The sequence below is a fragment of the Hippopotamus amphibius genome, chromosome 14 (genome assembly GCF_030028045.1).
Source record: "Hippopotamus amphibius kiboko isolate mHipAmp2 chromosome 14, mHipAmp2.hap2, whole genome shotgun sequence".
In the NCBI taxonomy this organism is placed as follows: domain Eukaryota; kingdom Metazoa; phylum Chordata; class Mammalia; order Artiodactyla; family Hippopotamidae; genus Hippopotamus; species Hippopotamus amphibius.
This window is the reverse complement of record NC_080199.1, coordinates 76,669,042-76,694,026: the sequence shown is the minus strand read 5'-3', so window position 1 is coordinate 76,694,026 and position 24,985 is coordinate 76,669,042. Positions and strand designations below refer to the sequence as shown.

Here is a 24,985-nt window from a genome sequence, read left to right as displayed (position 1 = left end):
AAAGAAATCAGCAACCGCAGTTCATCTTCGTCCTTTTGACGTTAAACTTCCTGACATCCTTTAGCAAAGAAAACATTTTAAAACCAGACGAGATGGTTGCCTCTATAGCTGTATCTGGTATCCCATCCCTGTAACATTTTAATTAAAGTTTTGGGATAATATGCATGTTTAGCACTTTTGAGGGTGGGGGGAAGGGAGAGTGAGAAGGTGACCCCCCTGCTCGAGGGCTACTTTGAGACCTGGTCTCTGTCCGTCCGCAGAGGTAGTGCGATTCCAACTCCTGCGCGTTCGGGAGGCAACCAGAGTGAGTGTCAGATGTAGGCAATTTACATTTATAGACCAGGTCAAGCAAACTGGACAGTTTAAGTGAGCACAGAATGAAGGGGAACATAAATATGTTGGGGGCCAATAAATGGTCGTATTTATAGAGTGCAGTAAAACCCGTATCTCTCACTCCACGTGGAGAAATCTCGCCAACTGGATTGAACACAGGGGTCCTGATACTGAGTGCTAAAACCAGGGGAGAGGCGAACTCGGCTGTTGAAACTGAACTTCCAACGTCTGTAGGACTGTTTCACATGCACCTGCATATCTGATACCCTCCTGGTAGAGAATGAATCCTAAGAGCTCAGAAACAAAACAAAACACAAGCAAACAAACAAGCAAAAAATCCCCACTTCCTTCTGAACTCATTCATACATTTCCAGAATCTGCACAGGGTTGCCAAACTCAGCCTGATTTTTGAGAAAATATAATCCATATGTTGCTTGATAGGAAGAGAAAGATTAAGACAGACTCCAAGCAATAAAAAAAAAATCAGTAACTGGCTCCAAGCACAACCCTCACTGCTGTTTTGTTCATTATGGTGGGTCCTGTTTTGGTTGTTGTGGAGGTGAAGTCGAAGATTGGGGTTGGTTTGCTTTCAAGTCTGGGTGTTGGAACAGAGCTCGCCTCCCCAGTCCAGAGGCACAGCCCCTTGTGGGTTCTGGTGTGTGGAGCAGAAGCTCTGACACAGGCTGGAATTACAGTGGCTGAGTCATGGACGAGGGGCAAGCTCACTCAGCTGGAAGATTCTTTTTAAAAGACAAACAGAGAAGGCCAAGAACCGGTTAGCTCCTCACCTCTTCCCCTGCCTCTCCAGAAGAATTCTGGCACTCTTTGCCACGTCTCTAGCTCACTGGAGACTCCAAGATTCCTCAGATCGTGAACACTTGGGGTTCAGATCACTGACACATATCAAATCTTCAAACTCCCTTAATTAATACTCACGATGTATCATTTCACAATTGGCTGTAGATTTCAGCCAAGCCAGTGTTTGAGTGGTTTTTTTTTTCCTATGAAGTAAGCTAAGGGGCAGTGTAAGTGCTGTTTTTAACCAAATGATAAAATCATGCCATGTCTGATTGACTCTACAAGCTAGGAAATCTTTTGTTTTTGACTTTTTACTCGCAAATAGTTTCAAACTTGGAGAAAGAGCTGCATGAATAAGAACAGCAGAAAGCACTGCTCTATACCCCTCTGCCATGGTCAACAATCGTTCACATTTGGGCAGTCTGCTTTATGACCAATGACTCACACAAATGGATTAACTCCACTCCTTCTGACTTGGGGTGATCTGCACACAGGCATGCAGGCCAAGCACCAGCATTACTAACTGTGCACAGCGTGTCAGAATAGAACCAAAGCCCATTCTCTCATGCCCCTGATTGATTCACGCTTTTTCCCTGTTGTCAACAAATTATTAAATCTAAATCATATGCTTGTTAAAACACATCATTTGAGGACCCATTCCTAATAGCTTGGCTAACTGCACACATATTTTGCTGCTGAACTTTGGGCTCTGACTGCTAAACTGAGGAGTATAATTCCAGACTTTTCAAAACAGAAAAAGATAATGAAAGCCATAAACGTCCCAAGTTTTCCTGTCTTTGGCTCTTGAGTGCCATCTTCTGGCCAAAAGTTGGCTGTGAGATGGTTAAATTGTAACCAATTGTTACAATCAATTGAGTAATACAGAGCCTCCCCAGCACAAGATTTAAACAAAAGAGAGGCTTTGACATTATACCAGCAAAGATGGACCAAATCCAGGGGAAAAAAGATCAGAAAGAAGATGACTAGGAGGCTGAAATGACCTCTCTGCTTATCTGGAATGTCAATCTAAGATTTTTATGGCCCAGGGGTGATAGGGAAGGGGAAGGTGAGGTGGGGATAAAGACTGGGGACCAGTGATGGGAGCCATCACTGGCTATTAGAAGCTTTTTTGAGGATATTTCCCTGAACTTGTATATGATCCAGGGTCATCTGCTTGCACACATTACCACCATATCTAATCATTTTAACATCAGAAATACAAACAAGGTGTGATATTTAGATTTGTTGTTAAGATTGAAAGACAGTATTTACTTTCAGATATAGGTAAGCATTCTACATGAAACTTAGGTGAAAGCCTCTTTTATCTGTTTAGAGGTTGGAATTATACCAGTCTACCAGTTGGCTGAATTATAAACCTATATTTGTTATTGAAAGACTACAATGAGTATGAAAATTGTGAAGATTATGTAAAAGAAAGCATGCTGGCTTCAGAATACATATCCTTTTTTGAGTCAACAAACGAAATGCAAACAAATGATAACGTGGCAGAATAATAAAGATTAATAGATTATATCATAATTCTAGACCTTGTAAAAGTGTTTTGGTAAACTAGCATTCTTAACATTAAATAAAGTGGTATTTAAGAACTGTATTTCTTTTTAATTCTAGATAAGTCATAGTCTTTTTAAAAAAAATACTATTTGGAAATTCTTCAAATTTTGTATGGGTGCTTTAAAATCAGCATATTAACCTTGCACTTAAAATTTCACAAGGAAAAACTCCCAAATTATTCTACAATGCCCGTGTGATAAATTATCTCTGATCCAGACATAATAAAGGCTAAAGCAAGTAGAATATTTATTTTTTTATTTTATTAATTAATTAATTTCATTTTTGGTTGTGTTGGGTCTTCATAGCCGTGCGGGCTTTCTCTAGTTGCAGCAAGCGGGCACTACTCTTTGTTGTGGTGCGCGGGCTTCTCATTGTGGTGGCTTCTCTTGTTGTGCAGCATGGGCTCTAGGTGCACGGGCTTCAGTAGTTGTGGTGTGTGAGCTCAATAGTTGTGGCTCATGGGCTCTAGAGTGCAGGCTCAGTAGTTGTGGCGCACTGGCTTAGCTGCTCCATGGCATGTGGGATCTTCCCGGACCAGGGCTTGAACCTGTGTCCCCTGCATTGGCAGGTGGATTCTTAACCACTGCGCCATGAGGACAGTCCCTATTTATTTTTAAATGAGTTACTCAAATAACTTGCTTCTCTGCCAATGACAGGTGAAAGCAGGTTCTGTCCAGTGTTGTAAATACGTAGGTAGCTACCGGAGGAGAAATCTAGCAGCTGACACTGGAGAAACTGTTTCTTCCCCATAATGTCAAATTTATAACATTTGACTGATAAAACTTTAATAACAAAAACATGTTCATGTAGTAAGTTGACTAAAAAAAAACTACCCTCTCGGCCCTTCCATATATTCACAGCCTGTGCCAGGCGACCTTGAGGCCTCTCTTTTCAAGAGGTGGAGTCTGTTTTCCCCACTCTCTGAACCTGGACAGCCCTGTGACTTACAGGAGCCAACAGAATGCCGCCAAAGTGACCGACGTGCCAGTTCCCAGCCTCACCTCTAGAGGCCCTGCTAGCTGGCACGCTTCAGTCCTCACTCCTGGACCCTGCCCGCCACGCCCGGAGAACAAGCTCGACTGTCTGGTGGAGGATGAGGGACCACACGGAGTAGAGACACGATGCCGCAGCTGACGCCACCCTGGGCCGCCAGCCCCCGGGCAGTGAGCAGACCTGAGCCCGCTCAGACGCCCCGGGGCCGGCCCACATCAGCACCACTGCCCAGACCAGGAGAAGCTGAACCTTAAATGCTCATTCCCGTATGCCCCCCAAGTTTTGTAGTGACTGGTTACATAGCATTATTGTGGCAAGAGACACCTAATGTACTTAATGATTACTTTCCAATAACAACACCAGGGTTACTCTTTTATCCCAGAAATCCACTTTGTGGTGGTGATGTTTGGCTTTGGCCTCAGTGACGTTGCCACGTGACCACTCAGGAGTCAGCCGAAGCACGGGTGCGGTGCATCTCTATGCGGGTAAGCGTTACTGTCTCCAATTTACAATCACACGTGCGCACGCACACACGCCCCCGAGGCTCACAAGGGTTTGGAAGCTTTCTCGGATCCAGGTCAAGTCAATCTGACTCCAGAACTTAAGTTCTAAAGACTGAGCTACCCTCTCTCACAGCCTCTGGGGTGAGCTCAGCGAGGATGGAGAAGCTCACTTTACAAGAAGTCACCCTATGGCCTGATGGACAATTTATTCCTGGTAGGAAATGAAGAGACCCCCTCCATTTGCTATCTGTGTATTAAAACAATCGAGTTTCTGGGAAAAAGGAGTCTGGATAGAAGAAAGTGTTATAATCCCACCACACTCTGGCTCAGATGCACAATAAAAGTGCATTGAGTTCATGAAACGTACATACCAAAGATACCTTTAAAAACATGTTTAAAGAAATCTGTTACAGTGATGATTTTCCAACACAGTCCTTCTGTTCTTCTCCTGACACACCTACTCTGAGATTAGACAAGAGCAATTATCTGACCCTATGGGTCTTAGCCTAACACCCTCCTCCGATGAGACTAAACTCTCGTTTGGAGGCAAGTGTTGGTGAGTGAAGCAGAGTATTTGTAAGAGACACAAGCAAACTCTGTTCTTTTATTGAGATAACGTTATTTATAATATTATGTGCTGCAGGTGTACATGTTATTTCCACTTCTGTAGACCCTGCAATACGCTCACCACCAAAACTTTAGTTTCCATCTGTCACCACACACTTGACCCCCCTTATTGACGTCACCCTCCTCCCAACACGCCTCTGGTAACCACTACTCGTTCTCTGTGTCTACGTGTTTGGGGAAAAAACTCTCTTGTGAGTAAATATCTGAGTGAGAAAAAGCAAACTGACTGGATAGAGAAGTTCCAACAGTGGTTTCAGGACCAGCAGTGCCACTGGCATCGTCTGGGAATGGGTGAGAAATGCAGGTTCTCGGGCTTGACCCCAGACCCACAGAGTCAGCACCCTGGAGTGAGGCCCAGCAATCCGTGTTCCAAGGACCGCTTCCGTGGCTCTGACGCCCGTGCAGGGTGAGGAACACCGGGCAGGTGAGGCGTCCTTCAAGGAGGACTTTGCTTCTTCATACACTTTAGGTCTGGGGCTCGTGCTCAGTTCAGAGGGGAAATCGGCAGCTCTGATTTTCCCAGCACTGCTCCCTGAGGTTCCTGGAGAACTTGGGGTCCCCCGGTCCCAGCTTTCTGCTCCCTGAGGCTACTGAAGAACTTGGGGTCCCCCGGTCCCAGCTCTCTGCTCCCTGAGGTTCCTGGAGAACTTGGGGCCCCCTGGTCCCAGCTCTCTGCTCCCAGAAGCGTCTGGAGGAGCTGGGGTCCCCCGGCCCCTGGCTGTTTCTGCACAGTACAGGGGGGCAGGGGAGGGAGCCAGGCCGCTGGTGGTCTCCTCACTGGGCCTCAGCTTCCCCTACTCCTTGAGCTTAACCCTATGGCTGCCCTGACATGGTCAAAGCACCTGGTATGTCATGTGAAAAATATCCCCCAGCAAAGTGCTTTGCCTCCAGCTGTGAAATTGATTAGTGGCCTTAAAATCCCCATAGAGTCTCTACTGGCAGCTGGAGTTGCTATTTTAAACCTGCAGAAGAGTATGTGAGAGAGGAAGGGAATTGTATATTATGCACAGGAAAAAATTTACAAAAAAACAAAAAACCCTTTTCCCTCCAAGTTAAGAAATGGTACACTCAGTAGAAGAAACGTGACATACTTTTAATTCCTACGTGAGAGTTTTTTGTTGGAATAGCCTAACTTGTAGTCAATTGTTGTAAAGCTACTTTTGAAATCAGTATCAAGAAATTCAGCTGGTGGGGATTTAAGACATTGTGGAATCAGAAAATGAGAAGCAGTTGGTACAGATTCGCGGGAGGGTGGGCTCCTAGCTGAACACTGGGCCAGGGCGAGCTGTCTCCACGCGTCCAGGAGCTCTGCCTGAAACACGGGACAGGACTCGAAAGTGCCTGATACAGTAAACGTGATGGTTCACGTGACTACTCAGATCTGGACATTGTCCCCCCTGCTTTCCATGAGAAACAGTTTTAAAGGTCCAGTTAAAACCTGTGGATCATTCATTGCCAGAGGATGTCAACTAAACCTGCAAGAAAGTTCAGCCTGGACCTGGCCAGAACTCTATTTGCCCAGCAAGCATTTACTGAGCATCTACTATGTGGAAGACATGAATGAAGCACTGGCAATGTGAGAAAAAAGACTCTTAGTCCACAGGATGAAGACAAGATGTGTAACGTTAAACAAAACTGGTCCAAGCAGAGCTCAGTGGAGAGACCTCTAGGGAGGTCTTAGAGGGAGATCTCTAAGCTGGGTAGAGGGGAGGGACAGGGCATCTCAGGCAGGAGGGAAACCTCTGCAAAGACACACAGGTCTGCAAATGGACGGTGGGGAGTCTTGACGGGAGGAGCCCAGGGAGAGGTGCTAGAGTCCGGGCTGGGGGGAGAGGTTGGGTGGGCAGATTCTGCAGGCGGTTGGCAGGTGGGCAGGGGGGTCATTCGACCATCTCTAGTGTAGAGTTGCCAAGGTTCTGGCGCTGGATAACTCTCCCGGGAGTCTGAAGATGGCCTGGGCGAGTGAGCTAAAGAGGGCAGGGAGCTGACTGGGGATGACAAGAGAAGCAAACTAACATTTGTCTAATATTTTCATGCTACGTCCTCGTGGCTCCCACATGAAACTGATTCTTTCCCCAACCAAAGCAGGCAGACATTTCAGAATCTCTGAAGGGGGCAGGCATAAAATTCACTGTTTTAAGACCACTGACTACGTGGAAGACGAAACAAACACACCACTTCTTTTGAAATTTCCCAATGTCATTCAAGAAAGGACAGGAAAAATAATCATTGGATATATGGGGTTAAAATGTTGAATGCTACTCTTTCCAAAGCACCTTTTATAAATTCACCCAGGTAAGGAATATTTACGGAACACAATATAATGCCTGCCATTTACATTTTGCTTTGGTGGTTGTTTTCCCAGTTAGTATTTTCTAGGAAATACTTCCTACTCTGTGCATATTTTTTCCTGAAAGCGCCTTGGAACACATCCTAATACTCTGAAGTAGAGGATGCTGCTCGACACAGGAGAGAACACACCTCCAGGCCTCAGCTACTGCTTTGGGAGCAAGTTATGTGAAACAAATATTCATCTGTTGGCCCAGATGTTCAATCTGCAGTTAATACACAGCCAATTAGATTTTTACCCAGCACAGGGGGAAAAGCAAGTTCATGATAGGAAGATATCAATATGTAAACTGTGAAAAAAAAACAAATACAGATCTCATAGGTGGAAAAGCTACAAACGTAACATTGGAGGTGTGTTCCTCCTAAACTAGGGAAAGAGCTGACCAGAGAAAAAAAGTCTCTCCTGCCCCCTGGTGTCTTTCTATCTGACTTGCAGTATTCTAAGATTTTTGAATCATTATTTCACAGGAAAAGATTCCTGTGGACTTTTCCCTAATTCAGAACAATTCCTAGAACAGCAAATGAATTTTATTTCCCCATCCTCATGATATCTGAATTATTAGAATAATTAATAAACTATCCATTTAAGTATGACAGGAGGTCTGGTGTCTGCTTATGGCTGTGTAGAGTTGGGGATTTTGAATGTCGCTCTAACCTAGTTTAGATCTAAGGCAGACAGTCAAATAAGCAGCTATCAAAACAAACCAACAGAAAGACGACATGAAGTAAAGAAATCCCATTTCAGAGAAATAATCAAAATAATGTGATCAGAAGAGTGAAGAGAACGGTTTATATATATATATGCTGTTACCACTTGTACTAGAAGCTTCAGAAATTTGATGTTTAAAAAGTTTAAATATCTAAAGAACATGCACAAAATGAAAGGCCAGACAGCAGACGTCGGGAAAGTATTTTTCATGCATGTAATTTTTGGTGGGAGGAGGAAACAACACAGGGCTCAAAGAATCGATTTCCTCACTTGCCGCCTCCACAGCCAAATCTCCATCTCCTCAAGCCCGAGCCCTGAGCCCCTGGCACCACGCCAGGTGCACACGACACCCCAGGAAAGGTTTAGTTTTTGCACAGTTCGGACTGACCAAGGCAAAATGACACAGCATCAAGGGGGTCTCCCGGACACAAGACAGCGATCACTCCACCACATCACGAAATAATCAGCACCATCGGCAGCAGGTTGGATCATTCTGAGGAGCTGACTCCTCGCGCCTGGGGTAGATTTTGCTGGGAGCTACCCACCCAGCCCTCTAGGAGATTCCTACCAGAGTACCTGTCAGTCTCCACCTGCTCCACCTCTCCAGCCCAAGTCACAAGCCATGCTTTTCAGAGAACAATGTGTGTGTCTGCTCAAAACTTTCCTGAGGCTTAACAGCTAACAAAGCGTATCTTATCACAATGAAATAACTGTTTTCAAAGAGAACCTACTGAAAGGCAGAAGAAAACTAACAGCGTCCCTTTATGGAATAATAACTGCCCCCCCCCCCCCACACACACACACCCCGTAAGACTTAAGCGAACCTAAACAATCAGTAGGATTTGCTTCCATTGAAGAGAGAAGCTTTAAGCCCACAACTTTGTGTTTGATGGTTTCCTGGCCGAGGGAGAACAGGTTCACAACACCAATGCTTCTGCCCGCTTGACACCGGGCAGGTGAAAACAGCAGCCGCGCCTTACGTTTTCCAGGAATTCAAAGAAGGTGAACGATGCCCCGTAAAACAGCCCGCTGTGCACACTAAATGAACCGAAGATCACACTTTTAGGAACCGGGGACAAATTATTTCAGTTGTCCTGTCAGTGGAGGGCAGCACACTCGCCACTGGCTAAACCCAAAAGCTTCTTCCCCTGAAGCCTTCCTCCGCCCTGAAAAGCCCAGGGGTTCAGGGTCCCCCGCTGCGAATGCCACCCAGCGGCAGGGCCGGGGTCCTGGTCAGCCCGTAGGGCCACCCCGGACAGGGAGTCCTGAGCACGTAAACCTGCTCTTTCCGAGCTGGGCATCCACCACGTGTCGGCCTCGGGGGTCCTCACGCCGCGCCGCCAGGCCTGGGCGCCTAAGGAGCGGGCACACCAACCACCGGCTCGCGGGTGTGCGCGAGGCCCCGCGCGCTCCCCCGTGCACGGCGCACACCCACGGCCGGGGCGCTCGTGCGCGTGGAGACCCCGGCGGAGCGGGTCCGCGGACACGGCCGCGCGCGGGAAGCGCCGGGTTCCCCGCTCCGCCGCCTCCAACAGGTGCCGGCTCCCCGCGCTGCGCGGCCCCGCGCGGAACGGCGGCGGGCGGGGGCCTCGGAGGCGGGGGCGGCCGGGTGGGTGGAGGACGGGCTCGGTGGGCTTCCTCGCCCCCGCGCTCCGCCACCGACTCCTGCGCCGGCGGACCCGCCCCCGGAGTCGGCGGACGCGCGGCGCCCGGCGGGGCGCTGTTCCCCTCCTGCGGATGCAGGCGCGGCGCCCACCCCCTCCGCCTACCCCGGCCGCGCGCGGGCTGCACGGGGGGCGCAGAGCCGGGAGGGAAGGCAGGCCCGCCCCGCCTCCCCGCACTCACCTGGCGGGGCTGGAGGGGACCCGGGGTTGGTAACATGAGAAGAGGGAGCCGCGAACTTGGGCGGCTCCGTAGGAGCTGGGGGGCAGGGGTGCTGGCGGGGGCGCCCCTGCCGTGAGCTGCGGGAGGCCCGCTGCATGCTCTCCGGGGCGGTCCTCGCCGGGCAAGTCGGGAGGACGCGGCCACGCGGCGCTGACACCCGGGACGCCACCCGCCGCGGACCACCCCGCTGCCCCCGGCCCGCGCCCCTCCCCCTCGCTCGGTCCCGCCCCGCTCCGCACCCTGGGCAGCTGCGCGCGCCCTCGGTCCGGCCTGGGTTCCCAGAGCGTCCGGGTCTCTCCAGATCCCCCGCCACCTGCACAGAAAGGAGAATTCCTAGGCTCCTAGGAACGGCATCCTTGTTCTGCAGAAACAGAATTCCTGAGAAGTGACTTGTCCAAGGTTTTTGGTACACGGGCTTAGTTGCTCCGTGGGATTTTCCTGGAGCAGGGATCGAACCTGTGTCCCCTACACTGGCAGGTGGATTCTTAACCACTGCGCCACCTAGGAAGCCCAAGGGTAACTTAATCAATTTTAGTTTTCAAAGTACGGGATGCGGCTGGTATCTCTGCGCTCACAAATACTGGACAAAAATGCCACCTTGAAGAAGGAAGACCTGATCTTGTAGTTGGTGTGCGATCGTTCATTTCCTGGTGAACATCGCGTGTCATTCTACTAGGCTGGGGATGCGCAGTGGACCGAGTGCCGACGTCAGTAGGATGGACCAAGCACCCAAGGCCGCCTGTGGCTGTGGCTGGCCTGTATTCCCAGGAAATGGGCACACCTCCCGTTCCATCTAGTGTCCTAGTTCTTAACAAACCAACCAAATAGCAACAACGAAAAGCCTGAGCAACCAGCCTCGGGAAACAGAGTCTGGCCAGGGGTCGCGCATGTCTTTAATAAGTTCGTTTCCACGAGGAAGCCTCCAAAAAAGGATTCCTGAGCAGAAATGAGACTTTAATAGGGAGCTTTGGAGGAAGAAATTTTCCCAGATAATTTACATAGGATAGGCCATAGTTGGGTTAGTTTTGAGTCGGGAAATCTTTTCTCAGTGAGCCTCACTGGCTGGGGAAAGGATATTTTTCTGGGAATAGGCAAGGCTCTGTCAAAGTAAAGTACCTATGTAATCATTTTTCCCTAACTACATTGTAACCTGCATGAAGTCAGGCAAATGGTTTTCTTGTTTCCTGCTGTTACTCCTAGCAAAACGTGTAGCAGGTACTATCTTCAGAGTAGGTATTTACTACAAACACACAGAAGCGCTGATGAATCACAGAATGAGTCTGGCATTCCTTACAGTCCCTCTTGTAACCCACATGTCAGCCAGGGCACCCTGTTTATTCACATTTCCTTCGCACCTATCCAATCGCCTTCCGCCCTCCCACCCCCACCCGCAGCACCTGCTCAACTAGATCACTGAGAGGACTCAGGTTTTTCCCATCTCTTTCTCCACCATCTTCGGAGGGCTGGCTTTGCCTTCAGGCCGGCTCCTTTCAAATTAGTGGCTGAGGGTAGTCTGACCAGAGCTGGTATTTTTCCACCAAGGACTGGACTCTTATCTTTCCACTTATTTATGTACAGGATGTGTTTGTCCCCATCTCTCCATTTATTTAGATCATCTCATTTCTTCCAGCAGTGTTTTATGGTGTTCAGTGTTCAGTACCATTGTTAAATTTATTCCTAAATGTACATCCCTATTGTAAATGGTATTTTATTTATTATTTTATCAGGATTTTGTTGACCCTGTTGATCAGTTTGGGGAGAATTGACATCTTAACAATAGTGAGTTTTCTGACCCAAAAACATAGTATATGTCTTCATTTATGACGTCTTCCCAATTTTTTTGCCTCAGTGTTTGGTAGTTTTAGTATACAGATCTTCACATATGCATTCTTTAGACTTATACTTATTTCCTGTCTTTTGATGCTATTATAAATGTTATCATAAAAGAAATTTCATTTTCCAATTGTTTGTTGCTAACATAAAAATGCAGTTGATTTTTATATGGACCTTGTAGCTTCAAATTTTCTGAATGTATTTATTACTTTTTAAATAGGTGATTAAAAAAACTTAGCTTTATTGAGATATACTTCATATACAATAAAATCTACCCTTAAATGCATAATTCAGTGTTTTCCAGGATATTAGAGAATTGTGCAACTACCAGCAGCATCCACATGTGGAACATTTTCATCATCCTCGAAAGAAACATCGTGCCCACTAGCAGCCACCCCACATCCCACTCACCCCCTCCCCACCCCCAGCCCTGGGCAACCACTCATCTACTTCAGAGCTGTAGATTTGCTTACGAATTTCCTGTGAATGGAGTCATGTTGTACGGAGCCCCTTATGACTGGCTTTTTTAACTCAGCATAACGTTTTTAAGGTTTATCCATGTTGTATGTATTCCATTCTTATTACAGCTGAACGACATTCCATCATATGGCTATATTACATGTCGTTTATCTATTGGTGCGTAACTTTTTGAGATTTTTATTGGGGTTTTCTCCCAGTGTTTTCCATGTTCTGTTAATTTCATTCAAACAGGTATCAGTCTTCTTAGTTCATTTGCTCAGAAGTCAGTTGGCAGCACAGGAAATAGAGGTAGTTTCCAAGAATTCTTGGTTTCCGCTTCTAAAAGCTCACTAAGTGGGATAGGGTTTGAGGAAGGGGGCTCTCGCCTGGAGTAAAGGAGGGATTTGAGAGACCCCTCTCTGTCCCCTCACAGTGCTCTAGGACAGGCATCTCAGCCCCACCCCCCACCCCCCACGGCTCCGGGGCCCCATACCTGCCACAGAAGCCTCATCACGTGGCCAAAAGAAACTGTATGTCTTAGTGGTGACCTCCATGGGCAGATGACAAAGGATGGAGGTGCCCAGTGCTTTGCAGCGTCTGAAACCCTGGAAAGTTTGTTCACACCTAAGGCAGAGCCACAAGAATGACTGGGTTTGACTATTCTACTGGCCCTCATGTAGGGGCAGTCAGAGGGAGATGCGTGAGGTGCGGTAATTCCCACTCACCTGATTTTGAGGCCCAGGATGAGTCTACGCTACACTCATCACATGAGTTCACTGAAATCAAGAATACGGTGCACATTCCATACACATCAAATGTAACCCAAACGTGACAGGATGGGACATTCTACTTAGAAAAATGTTTCATATGCTGCTTTGTGCCCTTAATCTGTGAGTTTTCAAAAGACAGTTTCTGCCTGACCCCTTTCCAATTAAGCAAGACTAGCTATTATGCAACATAACATCCTTTACCTTTTTCCCCAAAACAACTTGTACCAAAGTTTAAATTTTGGTAAACCATAATGCTTTTAGTTTTATACTTCACACTGAACTGATAAATTATCTCACAGCCACAGGAAAATAAATTAGGTAAAACACTGAAGACAAATTAAGAAAAAGCCAGTAGGGTTCCCCATTATTTATACCCAAGGATCGCGACTCAATCGATACACAAATAACAAACTGGCCAGAGTCACAGGACGGGGTGTTGAGCGGTGTTGGCACATTGCAGCTGTCTCAGGGAAGGACTGGAAAGTGCAGGACACAGGGACCCAGATCTTACTCAATGATGGACTTGGAAAAGGCAGGAGTAAAAGACCTCCGGGGTTTTTTTGTCGTGTCATAAGAACGGACTAGTTCTTCCTGAGAAATCACAGCTCGTTCTATTTGAGAGAATGCGTACCCACCTAAAAGAGCAAAGCACAGGGGACTCTGTTAGAGGACTAATATGTACAGTGAACATTCTAGTGACAAAAAATCAAAACTCCCACCAGACTGGGATACACTGGCCACATGAGCCAGGCCAGTGACTGGGGCAGGGAGAGTGGCGAGGTCTGGGGAGGGCTTGGTGATGGAGCAGTTTGCAAACCTGGCTACATTAGAACCACTTAAGAAGCCCTTCCTACATCCTTCTTTCTGGGGCCACAATTGACTTGTGGGTGGCTGGACATCGCTGTGTGCTTTCTGAGGTCCTCCCAGGGATGCTGACCCTACACGAGAACCGGGTCCTGGAGGATGCAGCCCGGCCGAGGGGCTGGGTGGCTCCTGCCTGATTATATGGGGCTTGTCTAAGCGGCTCAAACAGTGGCCCACGCTCCCTCACTTCATTTTCCTACTACCACTCAAGAGGAGAGGCCCTAGGAAGGTCTGAATCTTGAAACTGAAACCTACAACTAAAACCCAGAAAGGTGGTTTATGAAGCTGAACACATGCTGGGGGACAACAGGCAATATCAATATTAAACTTGGTAAAGAACCCATAATGCTGTAAATATTCCTGTTTTTAAATTGAGCATTCTTGGAATAAAGAAGTGAAAGAAACAAAAATCCTGTTCTCATGGAGCTTACAGTCCAGCAATGAAGTCAGATAAATAAGCACGCAATCCAAAGTTAATCACAGAGTACCCAAGAGTGTGCTATGAACAAAGGAAAAAGTAAAGTGGAATCAGGGGTGGGGGTCATGTAGCAAGAGAGCAGGCAGGGTAGGCTTCATTGGGAAGATGATATTTGGCCAAAGACTTGAAGGAAGTGAAGGAGGGAGCCTTGCAGATGTATGAGGGGTTCGCTTTCTAGGCAGCAGTGCCAGCCAGTGCAAAGGTCCTGGGGCACAAGCATTCCTGGTACAGTATGAGGAGAGCACAGAGGCTGGAGTGGGGAGAGGGAGGAGGAAGAAGGGTAAGAAACAAAACCAGGAAAGTAACGGTGTCCAGATAAGGCAGTCTTCTGGGCCACTGTCAGGCTTTTATATTGAATGTGATGAATGTCCACTGCAGAGTTTGGGGCAGAAAATTGATGTGCTTGTGTTGACATAATTTTAAATGCATCACTTTGGTTGCTGTATGAGGGGCAAGGGTAGAAGCGGGAAACTCCTTAAGAGGTCTCTGAAACAGTGCAGACGATGGTGGTTCAGACTATGTTCCAGCCGTGGTGTGGGTGAGTGGAAAGTGGTCAGACTCTGACTATAACGAGATGGCAGAGCTAATGCAATGGAAAGGAGGAAGGAAGAATGACTCCACTGGTGGCGCAGTGGTTAAGAATCCACCTGCCAATGCAGGGGACACGGGTTCGATCCCTCATCCTGGAAGACCCCACATGCCACAGAGCAACTAAGCCCATGCACCACAACTATGGAGTCTGCGCTCTAGAGCCTGTGAGCCACAATTATTGAGCCCACGTGCCACAACTACTGAAGCCCGCATGCCTAGAGCCCGTGATCCACAACAATAGAAGCCACCATAATGAGAAGCCTGCGCATCACAACGAGTAGCCCCCGCTCTCTGCAACTAGAGAAAGTCCACACACAGCAACAAAGACCCCACACAGCCAAAAATAAATAAATGGAAATTTATTAAAAAAAAAAATGACTCCAAGGATTTTGGCCTGAGCTGTTGGAAATATGCAGTTGTCATCACCTGGAATGGGCAAGGCTGCAGATGGAGTGGGTTAGGTGAGAGAGGAAACCAGGAGCTCAGGTTTGGACATGTTGAGTTTAAACATCTATTAGAGAACAAAATGGGAAAGTTGAATGGACAGTTAGATATACAGGTAGGGTGGGGATCAGAGAAAGAGGTGTGGGCAGGACGTATACATTTGGGAGTTATCAACATATAGATGGTATTTAAAACCATGAGACGGTATTACATTTTCAGTAGAGTGAATACAGACAGAGAAAAGAAAAAAAAACTAAGCAATTGGACATTCTGATGCTGAGAAACCTGGGGGCAAAGAAGGAAGTCAGCCAAAATGAAGAAGGAGTGGCCTGCAAGGTAGGAGGTATGATATACTGTGCAGAGTAAGGTAGAGCGTGTGGTATCCTGGAAACCAGGTAAGGAAACATCCCAGGAAGGAGGGAGCATACTTCCGTGCCACCTGCTGCTGCTGGGTGGGTTAGGAGGAGGAGCACGAAGGCTCCTAACAGCCTTGACTGGAGCGATGTGCATCAAGTGGCAGGAGCTAAAGCGTGGATGGAGTGGGTGTGAGAGAGAATGGAGAGGAGGAGTCGGAGACACCGAACACAAGTGATTTCATCCACAGTCATTGCACTGCTGCCAGGGAGTGCAATGAAGGGAAGCAAAACGTGAGGGTAACATGTGCTCAAGAGAAGGTCCTACTTTTCAACACCACCTATTGTGATGTGAGAAGGATACAGCAGAGCATGAAAACTAGATGATGTAGGAGATACAAGAGAGAACAGCCCGAGTGATGGCCTGAGTATCAGTAGCACACACAGAAGGGCTGGCTTTGGACACGGGCAGGAAAGCAAACCTGTGGGTGTACAGCTGGCAGCTGAGATGCGGTGAGAGCCCAAGCAGGTTCACGTCTACCTCGTTTTTCCCAGGGATGTAGAAATCAAGGTCATAGGTTGGAAAAGAATGGGCAAGATGTTAACCCAAATCCTTAAGACACCTGCTATACTGTTTTCTTGTCCTAGTTCAGTCTTTAACCTTTCGTTACCTTCTGGGTGTTTCTTCCTAAACCTCTGTAGGGAGGGGAGTGAAGCGGTGGGGCTTAGCACAGGAAGAAGGAGCAGTGCGTGTGTGTGAGAGAGAGAACTAGGGACCAATCCAAAGAGACGCACATCTCAGGGATGGGAAAATCAACAATAAGAGAAACAAGAATTTTGAAATCCTACAACTTTCAATGCCACACCTTGGCCAAAAGGGAGGGGCAACGAGCTGCCTGTCCTTTTCAGGAGACAAACCCCAGATGTCCCTTTATTTCACTCTCTTTGGGTTTGAGTTGTTTCCTTCCCGGGACTGTAGTCAGCAGTCACACTGTCGGGCACAAGTCACCCAGACCTAATCCTCTCCTGCAGTCACTTCTTGGATGGATTTCTTATTGAAGGAGGGGGAAACAAACAACTTTAAAAAGTTTTCATGCCTGGGCTTCCTAGGTGGCGCAGTGGTTAAGAATCCGCCTGCCAATGCAGGGGACACGGATTCCATCCCTGCTCCAGGAAGATCCCACACGCCGCAGAGCAACCAAGCCCGTGCGCCACAACTATTGAGCCTGCGCTTTCGAGCCTGTGAGCCACAACTATCGAGCCCATGTGCTGCAGCTACTGAAGCCCATGTGCCTAGAGGCCGAGCTCCTCAACAAGAGAAGCCACGGCCATGCGGAGCCCGCGCACCGCAGCGAAGAGTAGCCCCCACTCACTGCAACTAAAGAAAGCCCGTGCACAGCATGAAAGACCCAACACAGCCAATAAAATAATTTAAAAAAAAGAACACTGTCATTTAGTGAGTATTCAATAAACATATTTTAAAAAAAAGTTTTCACGCCTAACTTAAGCTATTTTAACCTTATACCTTGAAGAAGGGTATGTGTAAGTTTTCCCTGAGTAAAAATTACTTGGAGTCAAATACCAATTTTACATTTAAAATGGCACTTTGGGAATCTGCCAAGAGGGTCTTGAAAATGAGGACTTCACATTTAGGAATGGGAAGCCAGGAATTGCCTTCTTTCAAACTGTGCGTGCTTTAGGCCAAGCAGTCTCACTTTACAAGTCTAATCTAATCTCTTTCTCTATAAGATTACCTTAACGTAATCTTAAAAAGATTAATAATAATACAGGTAGTTGCCTTTTTAAAAGTGTGGTAAAATACACGTAATGTAAAATTTACCATCTTAATGATGCTAAGTGTGCAGTTCAGTGGTATTAAGGATATTCACAATGTTGTGTAACCATCACCACCTCCGTCCCCAGAACTCTTCATCTTCCCCACCTGAAACTCCACACATTTCCCTCCCCCAGCCCCCGGAAACCCCCACTCTGCTCTCCGTCTCTATGAATTTGCTCTAGGGACCTCATATATGTGGTCCTTCTGTGTCTGGCCTATTTCACTCAGCATCATGTCTTCAGGGAGAAGGACCTGTATCCATCCTTCTGTGGGTCACTAGTGTCTCAGTGTTGCGTACGTGACTTACGTGGGGCGCCTAGATCAACAGAGTTGTTCCGGAAGACAACCTTGCAGGGCTGGGGACTCAGGCACCTTCGGAAATTCATTGCCTCCACCCTGGGACTAAATCAAACACAGACTGGCTTTATTCATTGGAACAGATTTCAAAGGAATATGTTGGGGAAAAAAAAAGTTGCAACGTAAAAGTAAAAATCTTCCTTACCGTTCGGAGAATGTTCATATATTGAAAATAAAATTGATGTTATCCAGACACTCTCAGCAAAATGCTTCTTCCAAAATAATGTTTTGCTGTGAGCATCTCTTACGTACAACCCTCCCAACTCCTTTTCCAAAGAGCTGAAATGGACTGTAGGTGTCCTGTTTGTCCCCAGGCCTCCCAGATCACCTTAGAGGGTTTATGTGTGTATTTTTTAAATCTTTGTCCCAGTTTCCTTTTCCTACAGCAGAGCCACCACCTATACTGGTTCAAGACTCTTGGCAATGTACGTCAGGACAGGTTGGCTCTCGGCACGAGAGAGACCTCTTCCAAATCCCAAGGCGTATTGGAGGACCACAGTAGAAACCCAAGGACAACACTTTCCAATCCCAAGGAGCAGGGCCATTGTATGAACGTGCCCCTCCAAGGTTCACTGCAACTGCTGCAGTCAAACATGGCAGCACATTTAGGAATGTTCATGTTTTTTTCTCTTTTTCTTCTGTAAGCTGAAAGATGAGGTTAAAATACCCACACAGCCGACCCTACTCTGTTTTCTCACTTCTTAGATGTCACCAGGCCGTAAGAGGAGCCTTCTGCTGTGCTGGGACCTGCCATGTACGCTGGGCACTTCTAGGAATGTGCAGGGCTCAGAGCTGAGCTCACCAACTGCAGCTGCTCTCGACAACCACAGCAGCACCGCGGTGCCACGCCCTCCCCCAGGAAGAGGGCCTTCCCCAGAGCCTGCTTCCCTTCTGTGACGCAGAAGACGTTTGGCTTTTAAGCTCGGCCTGAAGAACCCGAAGGAGAAGCTCCAGGGGTGGCACGGCCCAAAAGTTATGCCTGACAGGCCAGACCTGGGAAGAGCAGGCTACTGACTTCCCGTCTGAATTCTCCTCTAGAATGAAGGTTATTCTCTGAAAATGCTCTGCACCACATTAAAAAAAAATAACAACAAGTGTATAAGTGTTAAAGGAAAAGGGGTAGTGTATTCCCAGAAATGGATTGACTAAGTCAAAGGCTATAAGCAGTTGTATTTCTGATAGACTACCAAAGTAAGTACCTACGTCTTTACTTTCCCACGTTTTCATCAACCAAGGGTGGCCAACTATGATAGATGAAAAACATCCTTCCTGTGTACTTTTCATTCTCATATCTTTTTCATATGTTTAAGAATCGTCTGTATTTCTTTTCTGCAAACTGTTATACTTCACCTATTTTTCTATTAGTGGTAGGCTTCTTGCTGATTTCTAGAAACACTTGGGAGATTAGCCCTTTTTATGCGAACTTTCTTTTGGTCCATTTACATTCTGCTTTTTTTAATTGAGGTTCATTTTGCATATGATAAAATGCATAGATCTTAAAAGTACAGTGTGATGAGTTCTAACAAAGGTATTTACCTATGCATGCACTCCCAGATATATTTTATGCCAGTACCATACTATTTTGATTACTACAACTTTGTAATATCATTTGAAATCAGGAAGTATGATGCCTCCAGCTTTGTTCTTTCTCAAGATTCCTTTGGCTATTTGGAGTCTTTTGTGGTTCCATACAAATTTTAGGATTGTTAGTCCTAATTCTGTGAAAAATGCCATTGGAATTTTGATAGGAATTGCATCTAATCTGCAGTTTGCTTTGGGTAATATGGACATTTTAACACTATTAATCCTTTCAATCCACGAGCATGGAATATCTTTCTACTTATTTCTGTCTTCAATTTCTTTTCATCCATGTCTTATACTTTTCAGTGTACAGGTCTATCACCACCTTGCTTAAATTTATTCCTGGATACTTTATTCTTTTTGATGCAATTGTAAATGGGAGTGGTTTCTTAATCTCTCTTTTTGATAGTTCATTATTAGTGTATAGAAACAACAGATTTTTCTGTTGATTTTGTAACCATGCAACTTCACTGAATTAACGTATTCTAACAGTTTTTTAGTGGAGTCTTTTGCGTTTTCTATATATAATATCATGTCATCTACAAATAGTGACAGTTTTACTTCTTCCTTTTCCATTTGGATGCCTTTTATTTATTTTTCTTGCTTAACTGGTCTGGCTAGAACTTCCAATACTATGTTGAATAAAAGTGGCAAGAGTGGACATCCGTGTCTTGTTTCTGATCTTGGAGGAAGCTTTTCCCTGTTGAGTATGACGTTATCCGTGGGCTTGTCATATACAGCGTTTATTATGTTAAGGTGCATTCTCTCTAAAACCACTTTTATGAGAGTTTTATCATAAATGGATGTTGAGTTTTGTCAAATGTTTTTTCTGCATCTATTGAGATGATTATACAATTTTTATCCTTCATTTCATTTGCAGATTTTGAATCAATCTTGCATCTCTGGAACAAATCCCACTTGATCATGGTGTATGATCCTTTTAATGTATGGTTTAATTTGATTTGCTAATTTTTTTTTGAGGATTTTTGCATCTGTGTTCATCGGAGATATTGGCCTGTAATTTTCTCTTCCTGTACTGTCTTTATCCTGTTTGGCCTTGTAAAATGAATTTGGAAGTGTTCCCTTGTCTTCTTTTTTTGGATGAGTTTGAATATGATTGGCATTAATTTTTCTCTGCATGTTTGGTAGAATTTACCAGTGAAGCCATCTGATCCTAGACCTTTATTTGTTCAGAGGTTTTTGACTACTGATTTAATCACCTTATTCATAATTGATCTGTTCAGATTTTCTATTTTTTCATGATTCAATATTAGCAAGTTGAATGTTCCTAAAAATTGATCCATTTCTTTTAGATTGTCCAATCTGTTGGCATATAATTAGATATATTAGTCTCTTACGATCCTTACATTTCTGTGGTATCAGTTGTAATGTTTCCTCTTTCATTTCTGCTTTTATTTATTTGGGTTCTCTTTTTTTCTCAGTAAACCTAGCTAAAGATTTGTCTGTTTTGTTTACCTTTCAAAAAAACTAGATCTTAGCTTCACTGATCTTTTCTATCCTCTCTAGTTCATTTATTTCCACTCTGATCTCTGTTGTTTCCTTCCTTCTGTGAAACTTAGGCTTATAATAAATATTCTTCTTTTTCTAGTTCCTTGAGGTGTAAGTCAGGTTGTTTGAGATTTTTTTTAATTAATTAATTTATTTATTGGCTGCATTGGGTCTTCAATGCTGCACACAGGCTTTCTCTAGTTGCAGTGCATGGGCTCTTCATTGCAGTGGCTTCTCTTGTCGCGAAGCACAGGCTCTAGGTGCACGGGCTTCAGTAGTTGCTGCACACAGGCTCAACAGTTGTGGCACACAGGCTTAGTTGCTCTGCAGCATGTGGGATTTTCCTGGAACTGGGATCGAACCCATGTCCCCTGCACTGGCAGGTGGATTCTAAACCACTGTGCCACCTAGGAAGTCCTCTTTTTTGTTTTTTAATGTAGACATTTATCACTAGGAACTTCTCTCTTCGAACCGCTTTTGCTGCATCTCAAATTTTGGTATGTGTATTTCCATTTTCATTTGTCGCAAGATCTTTTTAAATTTTTTGATTTCTTCTTTGACCCACTGGTTGTTCAGTAGCATGTTGTTTAATCTCCACATGTTTGTGAATTTTCCAGTTTTCTTCTTGTAACTGATTTCTAGTTTCATATGATTCTCATCAGAAAAAATGCTTGATGTGATTTCAGTCTTCTTAAAAATATTAAGATTTGTTTTGGCCTAATCTATGACCTGTCCTGGAGAATGTTCCATGTGTACTTGAGAACAGAACATTCTGTTGCTTTTGATTGGAAAGTTCTATAAATATCTGTTAAGTCCATTTGGTCAAATGTGTCATTTAAGGCCAATGTTTTCTTATATTGTACTGCTATTTCTCCCTTTAGGTCTGTTAATATCTACTTTATATATTTAGGTGCTCCTAAATACAACTTGGGTGCATAAATATTAACAAATGTTATACCCTTTTGTTGGATTGACCCCTTTATCATTACATAATACCTTTGCCTCTTATTACAGCCTTTGTTTTAAAGTCCATTTTGTCTGATATAAGTATGGCTACCCCAGCTTTCTTTCGGTTTCCATTTACAAGGAATATCTTTTTCCACCCCTTCACTTTCAATCTGTGTGTCTTTACATGTTGAATTGAGTCTCTTGTATGCAGCATATAGATGGGTCTTTTTTTTTTTTAATACACTCAGCCACTCTATGTCTTTTGATTAGAGAATTTAGTCCATTTACATTAAAAGTAATTACTGTTAAGTATGTACTTATTGCCATTTTTGTTACTTGTCTTCTGGCTGTTCTGTTTGTTCCTTTCTTCATTTCTTGCTTTCTTTGTGATTTGATGGTTTTCTGCAAGCATATGCTTAGATGCCTTCCTCTCTACTTTTACGTATTTAATATAGGTTTTTGCTTTGTGGCTACCATGAGGCTTACACACACAAAAATTATATTGTTAACAGTCTATTTTAAGTTGATAAGAACTTAAGTTAGAATGCAGTCTAAAGCTTTACATTTTTACCAACCCCTATACTTTATGTTATTGATGTTGTAATTTACATCTTTTTATCTTGTGCATCCATTAACAAATGATTATAGTTTTAGTTATTTTTAATACTTTTGTCCTTTACCCTTCATATTAGCTTTATAAGTGATTAACTCACCATCTTCACATTAGATTATTCTGAATTTTACTATTTATTTAACTTTACCATTTAGGTTTATACTTTCACACGTTTCTTTTTACTTCTTAGTACCCTTTTATTTTGGCTTAAAGAAGCCCCTTTAACATGTCTTTTAAGGCCAGTCTACTGGTGATGAATACCTTCAGCTTTTGCTTGTCTACAAGACTCTATCTCTTCTCCAGTTCTGAAGGATACTTTGCTGGGTAAGTATTCTTGGCTGGTAGATTTTTTTTCCTTCAACATTTTGAATATTGCACCCTACTCTCTCTCAGCCTGCAAGGTTTCCACCAAGAAATCCACTCATAGCCTCATGGGTACTCCCTATTTATTTATTTATTTATTTATTTATTTATTTGGGGGGGGGGGTACACCGGGTTCAATCATCCGTTTTTATACACATATCCCCATCTTCCCTCCCTTCCTTGACTCCCCCCCCCCAAGCCCCCCCCACCCTCCCCGCCCCAGTCCTCAAAGGCATCTTCCATCCTCGAGTTGGACTCCCTTTGTTATACAACAACTTCCCACTGACTATTTTACAGTTGGTAGTATATATATGTCTGTGTTACTCTCTCGCTTCGTCTCAGTTTCCCCTTCACCCCCTGCCCCCTCCCATACCTCGAGTTCTGCAGTCCATTCTCTGTATCTGCATCCTTGTTCTGGTCACTGAGTCCAACAGTACCATTTTTAGATTCCGTATATGTGAGTTAGCATACAATATTTGTCCTTCTCTTTCTGACTTACTTCACTCTGTATGACAGACTGTAGTTCTATCCACCTCATGACATATAGCTCCATCTCATCCCTTTTTATAGCTGAGTAATATTCCATTGTATATATATGCCACATCTTCTGTATCCATTCATTTGTTGATGGGCATTTAGGTTGCTTCCATGTCCTGGCTATTGTAAATAGTGCTGCAATAAACATTATGGTACAAGTTTCTTTTGGGATTATGGTTTTCTTTGGGTATATGCCCAGGAGTGGGACGACTGGATCATATGGTAGTTCTATTTGTAGTTTTTTAAGGAACCTCCAAATTGTTTTCCATAGTGGCTGTACCAATTTACAGTCCCACCAACAGTGCAGGAGAGTTCCTTTTTCTCCACACCCTCTCCAACATTTGTTGTTTCCAGACTTTGTGATGATGGCCATTCTGACTGGTGTGAGGTGATACCTCATTGTGGCTTTGACTTGCATTTCTCTGATGATGAGTGATGTGGAGCATCTTTTCATGTGTTTGTTGGCCATCTGTATGTCTTCTTTGGAGAAATGTCTATTTAGGTCTTCTGCCCATTTGTGGATTGGGTTATTTGCTTTTTTGGTATGAAGCTTCATGAGCTGCTTGTATATTTTGGAGGTTAATCCTTTGTCCGTTGTTTCATAGGCAATTATTTTTTCCCACTCTGAGGGTTGCCTTTTAGTCTTGATTATGGTTTCTTTTGCTGTGCAAAAGCTTTTAAGTTTCATGAGGTCCCATTCATTTATTCTTGATTTTATTTCCATGATTCTAGGAGGTGGGTCAAAAAGGATGGCGCTTTGATGGATGTCATATAGTGTTCTGCCTATGTTTTCCTCTAGGAGTTTGATAGTGTCTGGCCTTACATGTAGGTCTTTAATCCATTTGGAGTTTACTTTTGTGTATGGTGTTAGGAAGTGTTCTAATTTCATTCTTTTGCATGTTGCTGCCCAGTTCTCCCAGCACCACTTATGGAAGAGGCTGTCTTTTTTCCATTGTATATTCTTGCCTCCTTTGTCAAAGATAAGGTGCCCATATGTGTTTGGGCTTACTTCTGAGTTCTCTATTCTATTCCATTGATCTTCCTTTCTATTTTTGTGCCAGTACCATACTGTCTTGATCACTATGGCCTTGTAGTATAGTTTGAAGTCAGGAAGCCTGATTCCACCAACTCCATTTTTCCTTCTCAAGATTGCTTTGGCTATTCGGGGTCTTTTGCGTTTCCATACAAATCGTAAGATTTCTTGCTCTAGTTCTGTGAAAAATGCCATTGGTAATTTGATCGGGATTGCATTGAATCTGTAAATTGCTTTGGGTAGTACAGACATTTTCACGATGTTGATTCTTCCAATCCAGGAACATGGTATGTCCCTCCATCTGTTTGTGTCGTCTTTGATTTCTTTCATCAATGTCTTAAAGTTTTCTGCATACAGATCTTTTGCCTCCTTAGGCAGGTTTATTCCTAGGTATTTTATTCTTTTTGTTGCAATGGTGAATGGAAGAGTTTCCTTAATTTCTCTTTCTGCTCTTCCATTGTTAGTGTATAGGAATGCAAGAGATTTCTGTGCATTAATTTTGTATCCTGCTACTTTACTAAACTCATCAATGAGTGCTAGCAGTTTTCTGGTAGAGTCTTTCGGGTTTTCTATATATAATATCATGTCATCTGCAAAGAGTGACAATTTTACTTCTTCTTTTCCAATTTGGATTCCTTTGATTTCTT

General features: G+C 44.6%; 1 protein-coding gene across 1 annotated transcript in view; it reads right to left on the bottom strand.

The window, feature by feature from the left end:
- Nucleotides 1-13,275: 13,275 nt before the first annotated feature.
- LOC130835729 (phospholipid-transporting ATPase IB-like) overlaps nucleotides 13,276-24,985 on the bottom strand; it is a 160,875-nt gene continuing 149,165 nt past the window's right edge. The window contains 2 exon segments of the mRNA XM_057707520.1: nucleotides 13,276-13,465; nucleotides 17,705-17,799. Of these exon segments, the coding sequence (XP_057563503.1) occupies nucleotides 13,338-13,465; nucleotides 17,705-17,799 (223 nt within the window). The 3' untranslated portion in view covers nucleotides 13,276-13,337.